Consider the following 24,205-nt stretch of genomic DNA (forward strand, 5'->3'; position numbering starts at 1 on the left):
TCTAGAAATCTATCCGCCGAAGTGTCCATGGTAATCCTCGGGGACGGAATCATGCAAAAGCTTTCTCTGTACTGTGGGGGTTTATATCAACTATCGTACCAGGGAAAAAAAAGGTCAAGACCCATTTAGAAAATGAATTAAAAGTAATGTCAAATTCTGAAGGATACCATCTTACAGTTTACAAAACACTTTCATAATCACTGTCGTGCTTAAGCATCACAAAAAATCCCACAAAATACAGACACTGTGCCATTTTGTAGACGAGAAAACACGTTCGGAGGGGAGTGACTTGCCCGTGAGTGAGAGAAGGAGCTGGACTCCTGGCAAGCCCCTAACTTGGTCAGCTCAGCACGCTGTTAAACATCACATGGAGAGAAACCTGTCTGAACCCAAGAAACTCTATGAGCTTCGAAAATGCTAGCCAGGCAGCCCAGTAACAGAAAGACAAATCAAGGCGATGGGATCTTAGGGAGAGATGGGGATAGACGATGTGGTTTCTGGAAGCCACCAGAGCAATCATCTGGTGTGACCCCCACAGAGACAAAACGAGCCTCACAGAACTGCCCTCAGCCTTTGAGAGTGCCCCCAGCCACACGGACGGAGAGGGTCTGCAGACCACCGGGAGCCCCCCGCTCTGGGGTGCCTCAGGCTGGCCCTCACCTGGCCCAGACTTTCTCCAATCAGACCCCCCGCCCCCCTGCCCCCCACCATCCCGAGGTACCTGTTCCTGTGTCCCGGGCCTCACCGATCAGACCAAGAGCCGCGCACACGGAAACCAAGCAGAAGTCAACAGGAAGCGTGAGAATCACCATATGACAAAAGAGGTCCAAGGACAGGAAGTGGGTTCGGCCGCAAAGGCTGGGGCCGTCATCTAGAAGTGAGGCAACCCTGCTAGCCTCCTCGCTCAGCTGGAGTGAAGCAACACTTCCTTCAATGCCAAACAAGGGAAGAGAGAAATCAGGTCCTCACTCCTCAGCCAGGCCTTCGAGGCTGCCCACTGTCCCTGTGTGCGTGCGTGCCCCTGTCCTTGTATTTGGAGGGGAAGGGCAAGGGCAAAGCTAGCACTTACTGAGGGTAGGAGCTGCAGAGACCCTGGCACAGCACGTGAACTGAAGGCAGAGGGCCACCGCCCACCCCTTTTATAGCTGGGAGACCTGGAACGAGCTGCGTGGGGTCTGAGTCTCCTTTCCCCCCTTGATGAAATGGAGGTGATACCAGTACCAGCCTCCCAGGTCCGTGGATGCTTGAATGAGATAATGTGTGTAACTGGCTTCACACGGGTCCCATGAGTCCCTCCTCCCCTCTGCCTCTGCGAATCGGACCCACGCCTCAATCTTTATCGGATCGGACCTCCCTGGTCTGGAGATTCCTCCTGGCGTGGTTGCAGGGCCCCCCATCTACGAGAACCGCTACTGAGACCCTGCACTGACCATTCCTTTCCCGTGGTGATGTGTGACCTCCCCAGGGTCACCCAGTGAGGGTGGAGGCCGCGTGGCTCTGTCTCTGTGTTCCCAGAACATTCAGCAGAGCGCTGCACGTGGGTCCATAAATGTCCACGGGCCTTCCAGATGCTGTGGCAACACCACTCTATTTAAAGCATGCAGGCAGACTCGGGAGCCTGGGCTAAGGACCCCATAGCAGTGGGGTGAGGCTGAACGGGCTTTGGCAAAGCCTTGCATGAGGGCAGGGCCAGGGTGAGCCTTGGTTCCTCTTAGCTCCGCTCACAACCCCCTAAGACCCCTAAAGATGTGAAATGTGGCAACAACCCAAAGCTCGACGTGCCTGGGAGTGCAGCTCCCACCCCCCCTCTCCATTTCCAGAAGGATCCCTGCTTAGCCTGCAGCAGGCTCGCATCTCCCTCAAAAGCAATCCTTGGGCCCACCACCCCATCAGGAGACCTGCCCTCCTCCTGGCTCTCTGCCCTCACCTCTCTGACCTCCTCCTTTTCAGATAATAGCACCGTCTTCAGGATTGTTCCCTCCAACTTACCACTCCCCCAGGGCGACCATCTAGCTGCTTCTTCTAGTGCACCCCAAGCCTTGTCGAGACTTCCTATGTGCCAGGGACTGTATTAAATGTTTGACCTAGGACGTCCTGCTCTAACCTTCAAACCGCTCTCTAAGGTAGAGGCTGTTACTCTTCCCATTTTTTAAGTTGTTATTTTTAAGTCATCTCTACACACAACGTGGGGCTCGAACTCACAGCCCTGAGATCAAGAGTTGCAAGCTCTTCCGGCTGAGCCAGCCAGGCACCCCTCTTCCCGTTTTACAGATCAGGAAACTGAGACCCCAAGAGGTCACACAGCTTGCCCAAGGTCACCCAGGAAGTGGACTCACACTCTCACTTGTAGTGCAGACATTCCCGCGAGAATTTACTCCAGGAAGCTGCAAACTGAGGGCAGAGCCCTCTCCCCTCCCATAGTGCGCAGAAATGGGACAGTGCAGGCCGTTGTGTTCTAGAAGTAAGAACTACTGAGCATGGGTCATCATCAGGGCGCTGGTTCGAAATGCAGACCCTCAGGCCCCACCCCAGTCCTACCGAATCAGAACTTGAATTTTCACAGGAGAACCAGGTAACTGGTTTGCGCATCAAAGTTTTGGACCCACAGTGGTCTGAGTTGAATTTAATAGATGGTGTTATACAGGGACCCACGGGGAAAGCAAACATAGAAAAAAAAAAAAACCCACCGGACTCTTGATCTTGGGGATTTCACCTCTGGAGGAAGCACAGAGCCAAAAAGTTAAGGTTCAAGGCTCCCCAAGCCTCACTTTCCACTTCGTAGGCGCTCAAACCCGATCTCGGCCCCCCGCGAGTCTGGAAGGCCACGGCACGTCTTAAGAGCGCCACCTGCTGGTTTTTCTTAGGTATGCAGCATACGTTTCTGCTGCAGGCATCCCCTCCGAGAGGGCTGAGCTGTTTCTGGGATTCTCTTAGTTCTTGCCAGTCCGGTTTATTCGCTATTCACTATTCACTATTCCTGTCACTGGTTCAGATAACTCCTTACTCTACACGTGATAATGCGGCACCCCATGTTTGATCAGCCCCATGATCTTCTCAATTCAGTTCAGTTCAATAGACAATTCTTGAGCTTCTACTGGGTGCAAAGCATAAGACTTCAACCAACCATTTCTCTTCGCACTAACATCAGAGCAAGTGGTCAAAGGGGGCGCTTAGTGTTCCAAACGAGGCATCAAGATTTAAAACAGATCCCTACCAGAAAGTACTTACAACATTCACATGCACATATTTCTATTTACCTATATTTATATCCATCTAAAATCAATAAGAAAAGGAAAGCATCCAGCTAGAAAACTGGGCAAGGGGTATAAATAAGGTCATAGCGGGAGAAATACAAATAGGCAGGGGCATTTTAAAGAAATGTCTCTATTTTAAACCTTTCTTACATCCTTTTTTTCTTAAGTTTATTTGCTTATTTAAGTAATCTCTACACCCAACTTGGGGCTCAAACTCACGACCCCTAGATCAAGAATTGCACACTCTTCCACCCGAGCCAGCCAGGCGCCCCAAGCTTTTCTTACATCTTTTTAAATTTGATTTTTAAAATTATTCTCTTCTGGGGCGCCTGGGTGGCACAGCGGTTAAGCGTCTGCCTTCAGCTCAGGGCGTGATCCCGGCGTTATGGGATCGAGCCCCACATCAGGCTCCTCCGCTATGAGCCTGCTTCTTCCTCTCCCACTCCCCCTGCTTGTGTTCCCTCTCCCGCTGGCTCTCTCTATCTCTGTCAAATAAATAAATAAAATCTTTAAAAAAAATAAAAAATAAATAAAATTATTCTCTTCTCCCCATTAACTTCATAATTATACATTCTTTTACTATTCTTCTAATAGTTAGCAATAAATTATGTGCATCTTTGAATTACTAATCCACTATCACATGTACTTTTCCCACTGCCCAGATAACTCGAGAACCTTGTAATTTCACTCTACCTATCTCCCTCCCGCTTATGGTTTTTATTGTCAAGTATTTTAACATTTCACATATTTTTAAACTCCTAAGATATTATTTTTCCACACAGTCAATATTCATGTACTTTTCCTACACATTTATCTCTGGTCATTCACTCATGCCTCCATTCTTTGCTGCCATTGGGATCATTTTTTTTCTGACTAAAGAGTGTCCTTTAGTATTTTTTATTGCCGTTCTCTTGGCAATGAATTCTCTCTGTTTTCATCTGTAAACCTCTTTGTTCCACCTTCATTTTTGGAGAATGTTTTTCTCTATATAAAATTCTAGGGGCGCCTGGGTGGCACAGCGGTTAAGCGTCTGCCTTCGGCTCAAGGCGTGATCCCAGCATTGTGGGATCGAGCCCCACATCGGGCTCCTCAGCTATGAGCCTGCTTCTTCCTCTCCCACTCCCTCTGCTTGTGTTCCCTCTCTCGCTGGCTGTCTCTCTCTCTGTCAAATAAATAAATTTAAAAAATCTTTAAAAAAAATTCTAGATTGGCAGTTGTTTTCCTTCCATCATGTAAAGGTTATAACACGTAGCCTTGACTTCCACCGTTTCCTGGATCCCATCACTTAACTTGCAAATGAACTGTCACTATTGTTCTTGCTCCTCTAAAAGTAATGTGTCTTTTTCTCTCAGCCAATTTTTTAAATTTTTAAATTTTTTTAAAGATTTTATTCGAGAGAGAGAGAGCGCGTGCGCGCGCGCACACACACACACACACACACAAGCAGGTGGGAGAGACAGAGGGAGAGGGAGAAGCAGACTCCCCAGGGATGCTGACACAGGACTCCATCCCTGGACCCCGGGATCATGACCTAAGCTGAAGGCAGACGCTTCACCGACTGAGCCACTGGAGCACCCTCTCAGCCAATTTTTTAAAATTCTCTTTGTCTTTGGTTTTCAGAAGTTTTACTACAATGTGCCTAATGGGTATTTTTTGTATTTATTTTGCTGGAGATGTGTCATTTGTTTAATTTGTGATTTAATGTCTTTCATTAATATCATAGAATTTGTAATCACTAACTCCTCAATTATTGCTTCTGAACCAGTCACTCTCTCTCTTTTACTTGAATGACTCCAGTTAAATGTATTTAGACCTTCACACCACACTCCATATCTTCTGATGCTCTTTTCTTACTTACCATCTTTTTTTTCCCCGTGTCATGGTTCAGATTGTCTATTTTCTCCTGACTTATCTTTCAGTTTACTAAACCTCTCTTCCATTGTTTCTAACCCACTGTTAAACCCATCTATAGTTTGGGGTTTTTTTTAATTTCAGTAATTGTATTTTTCAGTTTTAGAATTTCCATTCAGGGGCGCCTGGGTGGCACAGCGGTTAAGTGTCTGCCTTTGGCCCAGGGCGTGATCCCGGCGTTGTGGGATCGAGCCCCATGTCAGGCTCCTCCGCTATGAGCCTGCTTCTTCCTCTCCCACTCCCCCTGCCTGTGTTCCCTCTCTCACTGGCTGTCTCTATCTGTCAAATAAATAAATAAAATCTTTAAAAAAAAAAAAAGAATTTCCATTCAGTTCTCTTTAAAAATTGTTTCTAGGAGTAGGGGGATGGGCAAAATGGGTGAAGGGAATGGGAGGGCCAGGCTTCCCATTATGGAGTGAATAAGTCATAGGAATAAAAAGCATAGCATAGGGAATATAGAGTCAATGACATTGCAATAGCGTTCTACAGTGACAGGTGGTACCTACAGCAGTGGTGAGTAGCGTAACCTATAGAGAAGTTGAGTCATTATGTGGTACCCCTGAAATTTATGAAGCATTGTGTGTCAACTATACTCAAAAAAAAAAAAATTAGGGGCGCCTGAGTGGTTCAGTCGATTGAGTGTCTGCCTCTTGATCTTGGCTCAGGTCACAGTCTCAGGATCGTGAGATTGGGCCCCACGTCGGGCACTGCACTGAGCATGGAGACTGCTTGGGATTCTCTCTCTCCCTCTGCCAATCAATCAATCAATCAATCTCAAAATCTTTTTAAAAATGTTTAAAGATATTTATTTATTTATTTATCTATCTATCTATTTATTTATTTATTTGTGAGAGAGAGAGCACGCGTGCGCACAAGCTGGAGAAGCAGCAGGCAGAGGGAGAAGCAGGCTCCCCACCGAGCAAGGAGCCTGATGTGGGGCTCAATCTCAGGACCCCTGGGACCATGACCCGAGCCGAAAGCAAACTCTTAACTGACTGAGCCACCCAGGCATCCCTAAAACTTTTTAAAAATATTTCTAGTTAACCTTCTACTTTCTTGAATGCATCAGAGTCCATGCACAATAGTACTAATGTCTTTTTCTTCTTTGGGGTCTGCTTCTATCATTTTTTTTTTCTCACGGTTTTTCTTTATATAGTCTTGTCTTCTAGTTTATCTGTTAAATGCTGGCTGCTGGGTAGCATGAAAAATTGCAAAGGCTCTGGATGATGTTATTTTTCCAGAAGACATACCAGTTTCTGGTTGGCATTTTTTCAGGCAGTTAGAGTAGGGTCAAAGCATTTGATCCAATCAGGATTGAGACTTCTCGCTTTGTATGGACTGGTCAATGTCTGGATGGTCCTTACTCCTAGGTCATAGCCCTGCAGGTGTCTCAACTGAAACCCGAGTGTCAACCACACTCTTCTTTCTTGTCAGATCCTGAACTCCAATTTTTGAGCACTGTGATGATGCCAAGACATTAGGCCACCATCTTCTGCTCAGCCATCATGCCTCCCAAGCAAACCAGAAAATTCCTTAAGGAATTTCTCTAAGAAAAGCAGTAGAGAAGATGCCCCTCCCCTCAAAGTGATTTCTTTCTCTCCAGGATCTTGCTTCCTTAAGCTCTGCCCACAGAGCTTTCGGAAGCCTTAAAACAACAGTGTGTGTGAATGTGGGTGGGTGTGGGCGCTTTTGCACGTGATCTAATTTTTACATTGTTCTCTAAAGGAATTCTGCTCTGATACAACCACCCTGTCCTGACCAGAAGCAAAAGTCAACTAGTATGCTTCTTTTAAAGGATAATTGAGGGGAACCCAAGGTGGCTTAGTCAGTTGAATGTCCTTTTGACTCTTGATATTGGCTCAGGTCTTGATCTCAGGGTTGTGGGTTCAGGCCCCACATGGCGCTCCATGCTGGGCAGGAAGCCAACTTAAAAAAAAAAAAAAAAGGAGAATTCGGACTATTCTGTGGAAGACAGACCATGGGGGGCTAAGTGAGAGAGGGGAAGGGAAGCAGGAGGGAAAATGAAGAGTCTATATTGCAGTGTTCCAAAGAAGTTACTGATAGTGTCTTGAGATAGGATATGGATAGCGATCACAGGGAGGCAGCAGATTTCAAGATTTTTCTTGTTTTGGTAAAGATATAGGAGGCAAGGCAAGGTGAGTGAGGGTAACAAGGCAATTCTGTACGCTGCTGGAGGGAGCCTAAACTGGTACATTTACAAAAGGAAATTTGACAATATTTATCACAAGTATTTAAAATTATATTATACTTTGACTCATCAGTTCCATTTCAAATAATTATTTTAAGGAAACGACACCAAGATTTTGCAGTAAGAACACTTCCTGGGGCACCTGGGTGGCTCAGTCTGTCGAGTGACCACTCCTGGTTTCAGCTCAGGTCATGATCTTAGGGTGGTGGGATGGAGCCGGGTATTGGGCTCTACAATCACTGGGGAGTTTGCTTCCCCATTCCCTCTCCCTCCGCCCCACCCCTGCTCACGCATACACACTCTCTCTCTCTCAAATAAATAAACCTTAAAAAAAAAAAAAAAACCACCCACACTTCCTGCAGAAATTTTTTGTAGTGGGGGAAATTGAAAAAACTTAGATATCGATTAGGTATCTATTAGATAATAGATGAAATAAATGATTACACCTATTAAAAAATGAGGGCAAGGGGTGCCTGGATGACTTAGTCAGTTAAGCTCCCAACTCTTGATTTTGTCTCAGGTCATGATCTCAGGATGGTGAGTTCAAGTCCTGCCTCAGGCTCCACCATGGGTGCGGAGTCTGCTTAAGGGTCTCTCCCTCTCCCTCTGCCCCTCCACCCCCTTCCCTCTCTCTCTCTTAAAAAAAAAAAAGTGAGGTCTTTAAAAAACTGTTTAAAGGGGCGCCTGGGTGGCTCAGTCGTTAAGCGTCTGCCTTCGGCTCAGGGCGTGATCCCGGCGTTCTGGGATCGAGCCCCACATCAGGCTCCTCCGCTGAGAGCCTGCTTCTTCCTCTCCCACTCCCCCTGCTTGTGTTCCCTCTCTCATTGGCTGTCTCTCTGTCAAATAAATAAATAATATCTTAAAAAAAAAAAACTGTTTATTGGGGACCGCAAGGTAACGACGGAAAAAAATCAGCCCTAAAAGTATACAATGCGATCCCACTTATTATCTTATGATAATCATATATTAGATACTACATAATTATTTTAACATAACCATATATGGTAAATATATTATTATACACAAATAGGCTGGAAGAACAACACCAAAATATTTGTGGGAGCTACCTGGAGAGGTGGTTGTAGAGCTTATGTTTTTCTTCTTCGTGTGTGCTTTTATGAAGTTTCTTCATTTTTTCCCCCAACGGTGGTTCTCTTTTTATAATCAGAAAAAATAATAAAAATTTTTCCCTCCCGACTCTGTCCCCCACTCTGGCCTTACCTGTCTCAAGCCCTGAGGACTCTCAGCTGTCAGTTCTGGGGTAAAGAGCGAACGCTCTGTAAATCGTCCCTCAAAGCCTCCTTTCGAGCTCTTTCTCTTGCCACCGCCCCCAGGAAGTGGGGAGACGTTTCTCTTCGACTTAGGGCCCTGAGATCAGACCTCCGGGCCCGCTTCATCAGGCGCCCTTCCCGCACCTGTCCCAGAGCGCCTGCGCACCTGGGGTCGGCGACCCGCCCGGTAGCTGTGTGAGTTCCGCACCCGCGAGAGGCAAGGGGGCGGGGCGTTCTCAGAGCAGGTGAGCGGCAGGTGCACCGCCCCGCACGCTCGGGGCGCAGCCGGCTGGGGCAGTCCTCCCAGCCTTCGTGCTCGCCTCGCCCGCTGCCCCACCCCTGCTTCTCCTCCTCCGCCCTCACCCTGCACCCCGCGCCCCTGTCCTTTCCAGTTTCAGTCTCACGTCCAAGCTAGGTGTCTCCTTCTCTCAGGATTCTTTGAGTTGATCCTACTCTGTGGTTTCTGTGGCTTCTGGGCCCAAGGGCTCTCAAGCATTTAAACCCAGCCTTGGGTTTGGCCTGAGGTGGCCTGTTTCCTGCTCTGAGATCCCAGGCCTCTGTCTCCCCCCACCCCCAGGCCACCATCCCTCATTCCCAGGTCTCATCTCAGGGTGTCAAGGTCTGTGTGCACAATTTCAGGTGGTAGACAAGGAGAACCTTGTGAGTTTTTTCACTCAACCATAGGTATTAAATGTGCCGTCTATTAAAAGTATAATTAGCGGCGCCTGGCTAGCTCAGTTGGTGGGTTGTGCGACTCTGGATCTCGGGGTCATGAGTTTGAGCCCCATGCTGGGTGTAGAAATTATTATTTTAAAAATCTTTAAAAAAAAAAAAAGGATAGAGTATCAGAAGTGTGATTTCACAGGTATGGGTGCTTAGGAGGCGAGAGTCAATATTTAAGTTTAAAACATGATTCTAGGGGCACCTGGGTGGCTCAGTCGTTAAGTGTCTGCCTTAGGCTCAGGGCGTGATCCCAGAGTTCTGGGATCAAGCCCCACATCGGGCTCCTCCACTGGGAGCCTGCTTCTTCCTCTCCCACTCCCCCTGCCTGTGTTCCCTCTCTCGCTGGCTGTCTCCCTCTCTGTCAAATAAATAAATAAAATCCTTTAAAAAAATAAAATAGAAGGTGATTCTATTTCTTTTCTCAAGACAAATCAAGTAAACAGTCGTACATGGGGCACTGTGATATGGCAAAAATCACTGAAGACAAACCGTTAGGTCACGTGAGGCCTTCCTCCCTCATCCCCAGACCATCTTCCCTCCCCTTCTCAGACTCACCTCCTGTAGAACTTGCCTGAGACCACGATTTTTCAAAGACAATATTGGCAAACATCGGCTAAAGTAAGCCTGCGTGACGGGCTCATTCACCTGACTCCAGCCAGATGGGAGGTTCTCAGCCCATTATGATTTTGAGGAGGGAACTTTTGTGCGGATTCCAAAAGAGCGTGGAGCAGAAAGTGAAACAACCGCGTTTCCCAAACTTGCCCGGCGCACTGCCCCAGCCCCCAGCCCCCCCCAGCCTTGAGCTAGGCTTGGTGGGGTAGATTTATTCATTTAACCAATGTTGATTTATTGGGCTCAAAGGATACCAGGCCCCTTGGCTACAGAGATGAGTTAGCACCCCCACCTTCAAGGTCTTAAGAGAAATGCAGGTGGGAGGAGGGGGTGATGAAGTAGAAACACATTCACACCAGAAAGGAAAGAAACATGAAAAAGATCACAGAGCCCCAAAAGCCCACGGCCTTCAAGGGATCTGAACTGAAAGCCACCTCGTGGCCACGCTGCGTGGTGTGAGACAGCCAAGGGGAGGGCAGTGAGGGTCTTGTGGGCTGGCTGAGTGCGGGCTTTGCACCGAGGGCAGTGGGGAGCCACGGACGCCCTCAGAGGGAGGGAGGAAAGGATAGGCAAAGACCTGTGAAAACGCTCACTGCTGCGTACCACGGTACAGTTGGGCTAAGGGGGCTGAGGGCCGAGGGGGGAGCTGGGAATGCAAAGAGGCCCTTATTCCCCCTACCAAGCCCGGTGCAGGGCTGCCTTTGACCGGACAAGGGACATCTTTGTTTTCTGTCCGAAGGCCCCAGGTTTCGCCTGTGCTACCAGCAGCCCCAGGCTATGTAGTAAATGGGGAGAGCCCAAGGGGGTGGAATGAAAGCAACAGGGAAGACAGAGATTTCAGAGGCCCCGGGCAGCCCTGGGGGGAGGAGGTGAGCCCAGGAAATGTACAGGAGTGTGGGTGAACTGAAACCCCGAAGCAGGTCCCGGAGCTGGCTGGCACGAGGCAGGGCCAGGGCCTGACAACTGCATCAGGGCTGCACCCACCAGAGGCTCCTCTGCTCCATACTTTGGGGTCTTCTGCCCTCCCTGGCTAGGCTTTCACATCCGCCCACATTCCTCAGGCCAACCAAGATGCTGATGAGTAGAGGCAGAGCAGGAGGAGGGTCAAGGGTCCTGCACACACACACACACACACACACACACACACACACACACTCAAGCAAGGCAAAGAGATACCCGCCTCTGGGCCCATGGGCATCATTTAATTGCAGCCCCCATGAGCACGCACAGGGCCACAGCCAGCTTGCCCCCCATCCTCCACCCTGCCCCAGCCTCACCCAGACCCAGGGCGGAGCGAGCCTCCATTGCTGGAATATAGACATTCAGTCCAACGGCCTCCTGTCTCCTCGTGGAACGCAGCCCTCGGGATCCCTGATCAGGCCCCGGGCAGTGATCCAGGTGTGCCCCCTGGAGCATGTCCAGCTGAGGACGGTCCTTGTCAGGTGTCTTCTCACGGATGGCAGTGCTACAAAGACCAAGAGCCTCTGCCCTTGCACAGGTTGGCCTTCACCTTAATCACCTTCTTCTTTCCCCTCCCCCACCTCCTCCACCCTCCGCAGCTTCGGGGTGCAGTTTCTGGCTCCAAGTGTCTCCCCCGGGGCCCCCCATCCCTTTTGGCTTTCCATATTTGGGGTGACTCACCTTTGCTTTTCTGATTAAAGTGTTGGCCCCAGCATAAGGTTCTGAATGGCAGGAGTGACCCCATCCTCTTGGGGTGGCCCTTGTCTTGAACCCCCCACCCCGTCCCCACAGCAGGTGGAGAGAAGGTGGAGCAGAGAGCGTGGTGCATCCCTACAGCTGGACCCCCGGCGTCTCTCCAGGGGAGCAAGAGAGCCACTTCCCTGGGGGTGCTACAGAGGGATGATGGGGAGGGAGGAGCACCTCTGTCTGAGAAAGCCACCTCCGTTCCTGGTCCTCCTCCACCCAGCCTGGAGGAAGGAGCACACCTCCAAGCTGCCCAGGACCCCAGCCATCTCCCAGGCCAGAAGGTCCCAGACATTCCTCGGGGAAGTTGCTAAAAACTTGGAGTCCAAAAACACACTGTACGGGTATGAGTGTGGAGAAAGCTGTAAGATGTAAATTCAAGTAAGACAGGCACAATGCAGAGGCGTGCATGCAATGTGGTCTTTTGGCAAAAAAAAAAAAAAAAAAGTGGGGAAGGAATACGAACCAATATCTGTATTTGCTCGCGTCGATCTAAAGCTAAGAGGACATACAAGAATCACCCCCCACGACAGGGGTTATCTCTTCTAAGAACTGTGGTAAAACACATAGGACATGAAATTGACCAGCTTAACCACTTCCGAGTGGCGTGAAGCACGTTCCCACCGTCGTGCAGCCACCACCACTGTCTGTCTGCAGAACATTGTTCTTCTTCCCAAACTGGAACTCTGGACGCATTAAGAAATGACACTCCCTTCCCCCTCCTCTGGTCCCTGGCCACACCATTCTACTTTCTGTCTCTGTGCATTTGGCAATTCTAGGAACCTCATATAAACGGAATCCTACAGTATTTGTCCTTTTGTGACCGGCTTATTTCACGCAACATCGAGTCCTCAAGATTGACCCAAGTGGGAGCGTGTGTGTCAGAATATTCTTCTTGTTGAAGGCTGAGTAATATTCCGTTCCATGTATATCCCACGTTGGGTTTCTCCACTCACCTGCTGGTGGACACAGGTTGCTTTCATCTTTCAGCTTTTGTGAACTATAAACACAGGTGTGCAAATATCTGTTTGAGTCCCTGCCTTCAATGGTTTTGGGTATAGACCCACAAGTGGGATTGCTGGATCCTATGGTAATCCTACATTTAATTTTTTGAGAAAATGTCACAATGTTTTCCGTAGTGGCTGCACCATTTTACATTCCCACCAGCAATGCCAAAAGTTTGAATTGGTCCACATTCTCACCAGCACTGGTTATTTTCCAGGTGTTCTGTTTTATTTTGTTTTATTTTTTGTAATAGCTACTCTAATGTGTATGAGTTAGTGGTTACCTTTCAGGATACACAGAAAATGGGCAGACAGGGAAGGAAAAAGGAGGGGAGGAAATCTCTACTGTAGGACTTTTAACCCTTCTTTTTTTTAAAGGGTTTTAAACCTTCTTTTAAAAAAAATTTTTTTAAGATTTATTTATTTATTCTAGAGAAACAGAGACAGAGTGAGTGCAAGAGAGTGCAAGCAAGTGGGGGGAAGGAGAGAAGGGAGAAAATCCTCAAGCAGACACCCTGCTGAGCATAGAGTCTGACATGGGGCTCAATCCCACGACCCATGAGATCACTACCTGAGCCGAAACCAAGAGTGGGACACTTAACCAACTGAGCCACCCAGGTGCCCCTACACTCTTTCGTTTTTTAAGTCTTATTTATTCATTTTTAGGGGGGAGGGGCAGAGGGAGAGCATCTGCAAGCAGACTCCCCACTGAGCATGGAGCCTGACTCGGGGCTCGATCCCACAACCCATGAGACCATGACCTGAGCTGAAACCAAGAGTTGGATGCTTTAACCAACTGAGCCACACAGGCCCCCCACATTTTTTTTTAAAGATTTTATTTATTTATTCGATAGAGATAGAGACAGCCAGCGAGAGAGGGAACACAAGCAGGGCGAGTGGGAGAGGAAGAAGCAGGCTCATAGCGGAAGAGCCTGATGCGGGGCTCGATCCCGCAACGCTGGGATCACGCCCTGAGCCGAAGGCAGGCGCTTAACCACTGTGCCACCCAGGCGCCACCCCCACATTTTTTAAATCATCTGAACGTATGACTTATTCAAGAAATGAAATAGTTTTTCCTGCACTTATCATGATAATTTCCAAACATACGGCAAAGTGCAAAGAATTTCACAGAGAGCCCATACATGCGATACTTAGATACCACCGTTTAGCAAGCGCTATCCTTACATTCTACCTATCCACTCATTTATCCATCCAATTAAAAAATTAATATAGACTATAGTTTCCTAGGCCCCTCCCAAGACCTGCTATGTCCCAGGCAGGGCCTCGGAATCTGTATGTTTAATCAGTCCCCCCAGGGGATTCTGCTCCTGGAGAACTTCTGTCCTGGTCCAGCCATTCATCTCGCACACGAACTATCCCTACAGTCGTTCGGCAAGTCAGCCGGCCTCAGCCGGGATTCTCCCATGTCTGGAAGCTCCCTACCCTCAGAGAGGTCCCTCCAAGGAAGGTCTTATGGGGCCACAATGATCTCCAGACCCATCCGCAATCCAGCTGGGCTCTTTCCCAGAACACCCTTCAGTCCCTCAGCAACACCATCCCCAGTGTGTCCCCAGAACTAAACACAACTCTCCAATATGGCCTGATCAGAGCAGGGCCACTGGTCCCATCCCTTCCTGAGCTGAAAACTAGCCTTCCACCCTTCAGCCTCCATTCGTCCTCTCTGCTGAGAAGGACAGGACACTATAAATTGGGTTGGCGAGATTGGCAGGGCCAGATTGGCCAGGCCCCTTGAAGTAGGAGGTATTCAAGTCCTCTTATCCCTCTTTAGCCTTCTCTCTCTTTTTTTTTTTTTTTTTTTTTTGGCCTTCTCTTTTTGCTACGATGATCACAACGATGATAGTGGGAGGGGATGCTGATGGAGCCCTTAACGTGTAAGAGGCGTGGTTCCAGGCACATTATTTGCACCCATTCATTTAATCGCCACAGTTCTATAGAGTAGGTAATATTATCCCCATTTTTCAGATGAAGCAACTGAGGCACCAAGGGATTAAGTAACTTAACCAAAGGTACATGGTGCATTCTCTTTATATAAACACAGAGCTCGTGCAGTGAGCGGTCTTCAGTTCCCAGAGCTCCCTACTACCCAGTCCTATAGTGTAGATACTTCGGGCTCCTACACCTGTGATCTCAACCTTTCCTGATGGCTAATTCCCCTCTGCCTGTCAAACCCCAACAGCCCTATGTCCCACTCTCTCAGGGGCAAGATGGCTAGAGCCAACCTGATCAAGTAAAGCTAAGGTTTCTCCGGCTGATATGTTTACTCTCGTTTGTGTGTGTGTGTGTGTGTGTGTACGTGTGTGTGCATGTGCACACATATATTTATGCACACATATGTATATATAATTTTTAAAGTTGATGTCTTCCTGTGAAACAAAACCATGACAGGCTATGGTCATAAATATCTACACATGCAAAGTAATCTGCAAAGTCAAGCTTCATGGCAGGGCTGGTCGGAGAGATTTGGGGGCCTCGGGAACCAAACGTTACCCCAGGGTCACATCGCATTAGTCTAAAGACAGCCCAGCCCGGATCAGTCCCCTGCCCCAGGGACACCCAGGGCATGGAGGATGAGTATTTGAATCTCTGTTTCAAGAACCCCCAAAAGGCCTAGGCAGAGTCATAAGCCCAGCTACGGAATGGCCCCTTGAATTGCTGATGGAAAGAGAGAAATCTGGGGAGACCTCTGAGACCGGAGTTGCAGAATGAACTATATAGAATGCCCAGTGAAATCTGAGTCTTAGATAAAGAATGAATCATTTTTTAGTGTAAGTAAAGGTCCCAAACACTGGACTGAGCATACTTATACTTGAAGAAGTATTTGTTATTTATCTGAAATACAAGTTTCCTACCAGGCAGTCTGCATTTCCATTTGCTCAATCTGGGACTGCCTGGAACTCCTCCTCTTCAGCTCCTGGGGAAAGAACACGAGAGACTGTCATGACAGTTGGCACTCAACCATGTCCGTGTCCCTGGGTGAGGTGGCCGGGTGCACCACCTTGACTGCCCTCCCCAGCCAGCCTCAGGGTGACCGTGATGGGACAAGCCATGATGGGACAGGTCAAGGAGGGGCCGTCCTGGGGCATCCTACTGAGTCACCCTCATTCCTGACTGTGCCTTGGGTCCAGGAAGCTCTTTAAAAAAAAAAAAAAAAAAGATTTTATTTATTTATTTATTTGACAGAGATAGAGACAGCCAGCAAGAGAGGGAACTCAAGTGGGGGGAGTGGGAGAGGAAGAAGCAGGCTCATAGCGGAGGAGCCTGATGTGGGGCTTGATCCCATAACGCCGGGATCACGCCCTGAGCCAAAGGCAGACGCTTAACCGCTGTGCCACCCAGGCGCCCCCCCCCCTTTTTTTTTGTAAGAAGAAAGCTAACTTCTTGAGGACTGACCCTCTAGTCCTGAGAAAACTGGGAGGGAATCCCTCAAATGGTTTCCCTTTGTCCCCCTGCCTCCCCCCTCTTTGTTCCTGCCTTATTCTTGATTTTTTTCTGATCACAAAAGAAGCACAAAGGGGCGCCTGGGTAGCTCAGTCGGTTAAGCATCTGCCTTCGGCTCAGGTCATGATCCCAGGGTCCTGGGATCGAGTCCCACATCGGGCTCCCTGCTTATCGGGGAGTGTGCTTCTCCTTCTCCCTCTGCCCCTTCCCCCACTTGTGTGCTCTCTCTCTCTCTCAAATACATAAATAAAATCTTAAAAGAAAAAAGAAAAAAGCACACATCCAGGGTGAGAATTCAAATATCACAGGGGCGCCTGGGTGGCTCAGTCGTTAAGTGTCTGCCTTTGGCTCAGGGCGTGATCCCAGCGTTACGGGATCGAGCCCCACATCAGGCTCCTCCACTGGGAGCCTGCTTCTTCTTCTCCCACTCCCCCTGCTTGTGTTCCCTCTCTCGCTGGCTCTCTCTCTGTCAAATAAATAAATAAAATCTTTAAAAAAAAAAAAGAATTCAAATATCACAGAAACATGTAAGTTAGAAAGTCCCTCCAGAGATAACTACTACCAAGTTTGATGTATCTTATTCCAGATTTTTCTCTATAAAAAAATTATATAACCTCCATAAATAGAATCATATTTTACAGACTGTTTGGGAACTTACCCCTATTTCCCATGACGTCGGGGATTTCTTTCCAGGCAGGTTTGTGTTTCCAATTCGTTGGTTTTACTCTGCCTCATTCTTTGTCCCCATGGTGTTTGGTCTTTGGGAGCTCTGAGCCCCTTTGAGTGTTCAGTGAATGGCAAATGCATATGAACACATCACCCAAATATTTGTATACGACGTTGGGTGTCGTAGCCTCGTTGAGGCTGATGTGACCCCCTCCACCCTGTGCATGTCACGGGAAGGATCACTGAAATGGGTCCCAGAGGGTGAAGAACCGTGAGGATAAATTTCTTATTGTTGGACTGGGGAGACCCCCCTGTGGGGAGTCTCAGTCAGAGGGGTCCTGGGTCACCGCCTCCATTGGGAGACCCATCCCTGGGCTCCCCCTCAGACGGGGGGCTCCCCTCCGAGCATCCCCGTCAAGATCACCTGACTCCAGCAGCTGCCAAACCCCTGGGCAACGCCAAGAGCCTCCTGGCCTCAAACGGGTTGGGCGACATTCACTTCCCTGCGTTGTCCTCCCGACCAGCTCAGTCATTAGGAAATGCCTCAGCGGCGGCTGTCACGGTGACAGCAGCAGGAAGACGTGCTGTCTGCCCAGCACCTGTGGGTGGCTCAGATCTGCTCCGGAGGACGGGGCGGAGAGGTGAATGCTGCTCTCCCTGGTCCCGGCCAAAGTGAGTCTGGGGGCCTGGCGGGGGGCGGGGAGGGAGCAGGATCCAGCCAGAGCCTGGCAAGGTTCTGCACTGAAACCGGAGTGGGACAGGGGTGTGGGAGTGTGTGTGTGTGCTGTCTAGGGGAGTGGTCACAGCTGAAGCTCTAGGGCCTTGCTTGGGGAACCCAGGAGGGAAGCCCAGCTGCCTAGAAGTGTCTCTCTGCCTCGCAGGGCTCGCTGTCCCAAGGTGGGGAGGCGGGAAGGCGGGAATCGCCTGGGCTGATGATACCCCCCAACCAGTCCCCACGGTGGGCTGGGTGAACCAGGGCACTGGGGCTTCATGAGTCAGCCCCCCCTTGGGCCAGCCTGGTCCTCCCCTGCTTCACAGGTGGCTGGAGTGACACCCCTGCTCAGAGTCTTAGAGTCACTCTGAGGAGGGACTTAACCAAGATGGAACGAGTTTCAGGTATTCCTTTTTTTTTTTTTTTAAACCACTGTACGAGGTAAGCTATACATATTTACACATCCTGCTGGATTCTGGAGCTCCCACAAGGTATTTTCACCCGTGGATGTTTCCTACATCAGTGTTTCTGCACAGGCATAGGGCTGGGGTCTCCTATCCCATCATCCTGCTCTCCTTTGACCAAGGTCTGGACTGCCGTCTATGGAGGCACATGCAAACCCTCACTAGAGACGGCGGTCCCCAGCACCCTGGGTCTCCCTGTGCCAGCCGAGTGACTTTGAACAAGTTACTTAAGCCCTGAGCCTCAGTTCCCTCATCTGTAAAATGGGGATAATGTCTACCTCCCCGAGTTGTTGTCAGGATTGCATGAGGAAGGGATGCACCAGGCCAAGCACATAATTAGTGTTCAATAAATGGCCGCTGTTATAATTATTTATTATTAGCCCGACACGGGTCCCACCTCACCTAGGAAGACTTTCCAGGCCTCCTCTCCCACAGGTTCCTAAAGCACCAGTGGGGATGCCTTTCAGCACGTCAAGTCTCACGTTGTAATTGAGCTCGAGTGCGCCCAAGGCAGAGCACGTTCCTTGCATTTCCTCTGCTGCCCTCACCCCGGTCCTAGCACTCCAGACAGAGGCAGGCCCATGAGGAGAACCCAAGGACCGAGAATGAAATGGAATCAAGAGAAATGGGCGGACACACAGAGGGAGAGGGCAGGGAATGACTGAGAAAGGGAGGTGAGAAAGGGAGGTGAGAAAGGAAGGTGAGTAGAAGGTGGGGGAGGGCGGCACTGTCCAGGTATGAGTGACGTGCCTCCCCTGAAGCCCAGGAAGAAGAAAGGATTGCCCAGGGAGGCCACCAGTGGGGACCTGGGATGTCTTCTGCATGCCTGGATCCCTTTTACTTTTCCTCAAACTCCCATGAAAATTAGAGGCTCTCCTCCCCCCTCCCCTGCTCATCCCAAGGAGGATGGTGCTTCCTGACTCAGCTAAATAGCTACTCACAACTCAGCTAATGTCTCTGTGTCATCTGCGGAATCTCCTCCCTCCCTCCCTCTCTCTCTCTGCCATCTCCCTCTCTGTCACCTTCCCGGATGACCTCCACCAACTCATTTCCCCTTCTCTGGACCTGGGTGGGTCTTCTCCCCTATAAAACTAGATTTAACTAAATGACCTCAAAAGTCCTTCCTTCTCCTAGCATTCTCTTAACTATCTGCTTTCATTCTCTTGCCTACCTTGATACCTACTTCTCAGTTACCCAAATAACTTCAGCTAGTAATCATCATTCCTCCTTTAAAAAAAAGTCTTTTTCAAAAACAGCTATGCATGTCTCTTAGGCTCTTAAGTTTCATGAAGGACCTTCCTGATCCTGCTTATCTCCAATGCCAAAGTTCAGTAGCTAGAACACAGCCGGAGCTCAATAATTATTTGTTGAATAATTGGGTGGACGGATGGGTGGATGGATGGATGGATGGATGGATGGATGGATGGATAGATGGATGGATGGATGGATGGATGGATGGATGGATGGATGGATAGATGGATGGACGAATGGACGGACGGATGGATGGACGGATGGATGGATGGATGGATGGATGGATGGATGGATGGATGAATGGGTGGATGGGTGGATGGATGGATGGATGGATGGATGAATGGATGGATGGATAGACGGATGGATGGATGGATGGATGGATGGATGGATGGATGGATGGATGGAATTGCTGCCATATGCCTGTGGGGCACTGTGAAATGTAGGGGGACATGTTAGCAGGTGGCTTAAGAGAATCATGGTCATCCTTGAGAAAATCCCAGTTTAGTTTACACATCGGCAGGTGTGTTATGAAACAGAAATGACAGAAGCATTGGAAACACCATCTTAATTGTTATCTATTGCCCATCACTTACCTAATCTCTCCTTGGACCTGTTGCCCAGTCTGCCCCAGGAGCCACAGATCTTCATCATCTTGTACTGTTATTCTAATTTGAGGGGAGCTGCCCTCTGCCAGGGGTGTGTGTTATTTTTTTTTAGTCATCTGCATAATAAAGAACAATTGGGAAGGAGAGGGAGGGAGAGGAAGTGGAAGGTAGGAGGGGAGAGGATTCAGCTGGCCTTAACAATGACATCTACCATTTGTCAAGCACATACCGTGTGCCAGACTCTTCACTCACACTAGCTCGCTTAACGCTCTGACCAACTCCAGGGGCACCTGGGTGGTTCCGTCGGTTAAGCATCTGCCTTTGGATCAGGTCATGATCTCCAGGTCCTTGGATAGACCCTCCCCCCTCCACCTGTGTTGGGCTCCCTGCTCAGCGGGGAGTCTGCTTGTCCCTCTCCCTCTGCTACTCCCCTTGCTCGTGCTCGCTGTCTCTCTCAAATAAATAAATAAAATCTTTTTTAAAATACTCTGAATAACTCTGAGAGGAAGACAGTATTATCAACCCCGTCTTACAGATGGGGAACAGGCTCAGGTTAAACAATTCGCCTGAGGTTATACAGACAATAATGGGTGTTATCAAGGATTTGAACTCAGTTCCAGAGTCTCAACACTGGAAACCCTCACCGCCAGCCTGGGGGGCCACATCAATCACCCAGAGACCAAAGCTTGAAAAGGTTTTTGTACTGACTCTAGGGTCCCAGGACCCCTATGCCCATCTTTCCATATTTTTGCTCCTTATTCCTTATGGGACATTTTCAACTTGGCAAAATGCTTTTAGAGCCAAGCCAAGAGAGGAGAGAGGTCCCAAAAGATGTATGATTTGAGAAACTATAGTCTTTTCTAGTAACTGATCCTGTTCCCATTAGGTCATTGCTCAGGTCTGGGGGCTGGCACAGAGTTCTACCTGTGTTCAGGTGATTTTGTCCACATCCTTGATGGAAGAAAATACCAGTGACAGGTGACCACAGTTCCTTCTAAAGAGGCTGATCCAGAGAAGTTGAGGCTACACAGTCGTGATATGGGGGACTTTTAAGTGAGGACGCTTGGACCTCCCAAGCTGGTCTCTGCCTTCAAAGTCAACATCTCGGGGAGCTGTGGACTTCATCCAACGGCTCTGGCTTTGCTGAGAACATCTTTGGGGTCCCTCGTTTGCTCTCAGATAAAGTTTAAAACTCACCTAGTGACTTTCTCACCAGGCTTGGCTCCCAGCTTCGGCCATTTCCAGCCTACCACACATACTTTCAAAGGATGAAAATCTGCCTTTATCAAGGTTAATCAGAAGGTTCTCTCACTGCCTTAGGCAGCCCAGTAAGAATCTGAAGAATGAGTGAGCTGTGGCAGCTGGAGGTACGAGCCCACAGCTCCTGGCCGTGAGGACACAGAGGGCCAGCAGGCATTTGGATGTGTAAGTTCCGAGCTTTATTTTCAAAACAGTCATTGCTTTATGGCCTCGCTTAGCACAGAGGAATGCAATCCAATGGCTGGATCCGATCCAATGCATCAGCCAATTCCTGAGCAGCAGGATGATCTTCTGGAAGACGACCACTCTGGGTAGAGACGCACACTGGAGACCAGGCTGAGTCTGGGGGAGCTTCTGCTTAGCTGATGGGGGGGATGGGGGGTTGGCGGGCACGGCTGGGTCCTCCTGCCTTCACTTCCGGTGTCAAAGGAGGAAGAGGTGAAGTGGTGACCTCACCCCGTGTGCATGGCATGGTTGAGGTTGAGGTATCAGGGAGGCTACACCTCCAGCACATTCCATGCACTTCTAACCAGAGTCTCGCGGGGCAGGGGTTTCTCCTTATCGGTCTCCCAATCCCCCTTCCAGAAGTTTCCCCTCATCCCCTCCTAAGGGGCCTGGGCCCTAGGTCCTGGTCTTCATACAAGTCAGGGAGGCGCCCAGGGAGGAGCCGCAGAGGTGGAAAAGAAAGAGGGAAGCAGCCGACAGCAGGTGTGGGAGGGCGTAGGGAAGGAGGGAAAGGCCCGGCGGCTCACGGCCCTCCCCTCCCGCAGCTCAGGCCCTGCCTTCGCAGCGTGGCCATGTCGGAAGGCGAGAGCAAGGACAGCTCGGGCAGCGAGTGCCCCGTGTGCTACGAGAAGTTCCGCGACCTGGAGGGCGCCAGCCGCACGCTGAGCTGCGGCCACGTGTTCTGCCACGACTGCCTGGTCAAGTACCTGCTGTCCACGCGCGTGGACGGCCAGGTGCAGAGGACCATCGTCTGCCCCGTCTGCCGCTACGTCACCTTCCTCAGCAAGAAGAGCTCCCGCTGGCCCTCGGTGCTGGACCGCAGCTCGCAGACCCTGGCGGTGCCCGCCGGCCTGCCCGACGCCCTGGGCCACGCGAACCCCCTGGCCGCCGCCCAGCAGGCGTGGAGGCCGGCTGCGGGCCAGGGCGCCCCGCTCCCCCTGGACCCGCCGCCCGGCCTGGCCCGGGAGCCGCAGATCTTCGTCATCAGCCGCCACGGGATGCCCCTGGGGGAGCAGGACAGCGTGCTGCCGCGCCGCAGCCTGGCCGAGCTGTCCGAGGCCTCGCCGGCCCCCAGCGCGGGCCGGGCCTTCTGCTGCCGCTCGCGGGCCCTGCTGCTCATCACCCTGGTCGCCGTGGTGGCCGTGGTGGCCGCCATCTTGCCCTGGGTGCTGCTGGTGAGGAAGCAGGCGTGAGCACCGCCGCTGAGCTGGGTGGGGGAGGGCTGGGAGGGGTGAGGCCGGCGGGGGCGGGCAGCCTGGACCGCGCGTCGTCTCCTCCCGCTCCGCCCCCGCCCTGTCCGTGGGGGAGGCTGGGGGGCTGATGATCTCACGGCTGGAGCCGAGCTCGGGGCCCAGACCCCAACTCCACGTTCCAGGCCAGGGTGGAAAATGGGGTGCCCTCCCCTCCCCGGAAGCAACAGCTGTGCCAGCCCCTTTGCAGATGCTGCGCCTTCTTCCAGGCTGGCACTGAGCAAGGTGGGAAGATGGGTGGTCCCCTCTTCCTGTGGGGTCACCAGCCGCGAGGCGCCATCCCTGTCTGCCAGGTGAGCTACCTGAAGGCAGGTGGGGCTCCGTCGTGGCTGGAGGGGGGCCCCACGGCAGGACTCGTCCAGGTCAGAATTCCCACCCAGGCTTCTCTAGCTTGCTCTCAGGAGCCAATAGAACGGGTGGCTCAGGGTCCAAAAGCACCCTTCCCATGATCTCAGCAACCATCCATGACCCTCACAGCTGGGCAGGTGTATGCCTTCACACCCCCGAGTCACCCGCCTGGAAGGTCTTCGCTGGGGGAGCAGCTGATCTCAGAGGCTGTGGCCCAGGATCTCTGGGGGACGTAACAGAAAAGGCTGATCCTGGGGAACAGGGGCTGAGGCTAGCAAAGTGACCCACAGACAGAGCCGGAGGTCTCCCCAAGGCCCAAGGAATGATCCAGAGTTTGAGTCCTGGGGTTCTCAAGGATGGACGGGCAGGCAGGGCATGCAGGGGGAGCCTGATGGCCGAGACTTGAGTCAGCAGAGAAGTATGTGGGCACAATTAACCCCTGGGGGCTCCCGCCTCCCTCCCAGCCCAGGTCCTCCTCCTCATGACCCAACCACTCATTAGAGGCCACACCAGCTGGGCCAGTTTCCCCGGGGCGGATTCCCAGCTGGGCTGGGCGATGATGGGTGGGGAAGAAAACAGCCGCACTTGTCAGGGACGCCACTGTCTCCACAAATGCTGAACCCCAGGTCCCACAGACCCCTCCCTGGACTGTGCTGGGGCTCGGCGTGGAGGGCCGCTCGAAAAGCCTCGGACTGGGTCTTGCCTGTGGGGCGAGTCACTTGCCAACAGCCATTTGCTGTTCCTTTAGGCCCATAATCTTAATTTTTGGATTAAAAAACAGCAAAAATATTCAGCTACTCGCTCAAATAGGCTATTGCTCACCAGCTCCCAGGCGTGCCAGCAGCTAAGCTCCCCACAACCTACACAACTCTCAGCGAAGTTCGATATCTGTGGGGAAAGAATAGCACCCTGCTTTTTTTTTTTTTAAGATTTTATTTATTTATTCGACAGAGATAGAGACAGCCAGCGAGAGAGGGAACACAAGCAGGGGGAGTGGGAGAGGAAGAAGCAGGCTCCCAGCGGAGGAGCCCGATGTGGGGCTCGACGTGGGGCTCGATCCCAGGACTCTGGGATCACGCCCTGAGCCTAAGGCAGACACTTAACCGCTGTGCCACCCAGGCGCCCCTAGTACCCTGCTTCTTATCTGGTTCCCAAATTCCCATAGTGGTGTCCATGTGGGGACCACTGGGGAATGGGGTCCACCCTACAGGGGATATTTGGGACACAGGGAGGGCTGATTTAAAACACTTAACTTATGGGTTTCTTTATGCTCTTTT

General features: G+C 50.8%; 2 protein-coding genes across 4 annotated transcripts in view; one reads left to right on the plus strand and one right to left on the minus strand.

Moving 5' to 3' along the window:
• The window catches only part of NDEL1 (nudE neurodevelopment protein 1 like 1), a 44,374-nt gene extending 43,534 nt beyond the window's left edge, over positions 1–840 (minus strand). Inside the window, exon 1 of one of the 3 annotated variants that reach the window (XM_048226465.2) lies at positions 722–840. The gene's annotated coding sequence lies outside the window, so the exon portion shown is untranslated. The remainder of the gene's footprint in view (positions 1–721) is intronic. The other 2 variants (XM_026520960.4, XM_048226467.2) reach the window with 2 other exon arrangements.
• Positions 841–21,881: 21,041 nt separating this feature from the next.
• RNF222 (ring finger protein 222) lies at positions 21,882–22,523 on the plus strand. Its single transcript, XM_026521226.3, has one exon. It carries the CDS (start codon positions 21,903–21,905, stop codon positions 22,521–22,523), a length of 621 nt encoding a protein of 206 aa, XP_026377011.1. The 5' UTR covers positions 21,882–21,902.
• Positions 22,524–24,205: the final 1,682 nt, after the last annotated feature.

The sequence above is a fragment of the Ursus arctos genome, unplaced genomic scaffold (assembly GCF_023065955.2).
Source record: "Ursus arctos isolate Adak ecotype North America unplaced genomic scaffold, UrsArc2.0 scaffold_14, whole genome shotgun sequence".
In the NCBI taxonomy this organism is placed as follows: domain Eukaryota; kingdom Metazoa; phylum Chordata; class Mammalia; order Carnivora; family Ursidae; genus Ursus; species Ursus arctos.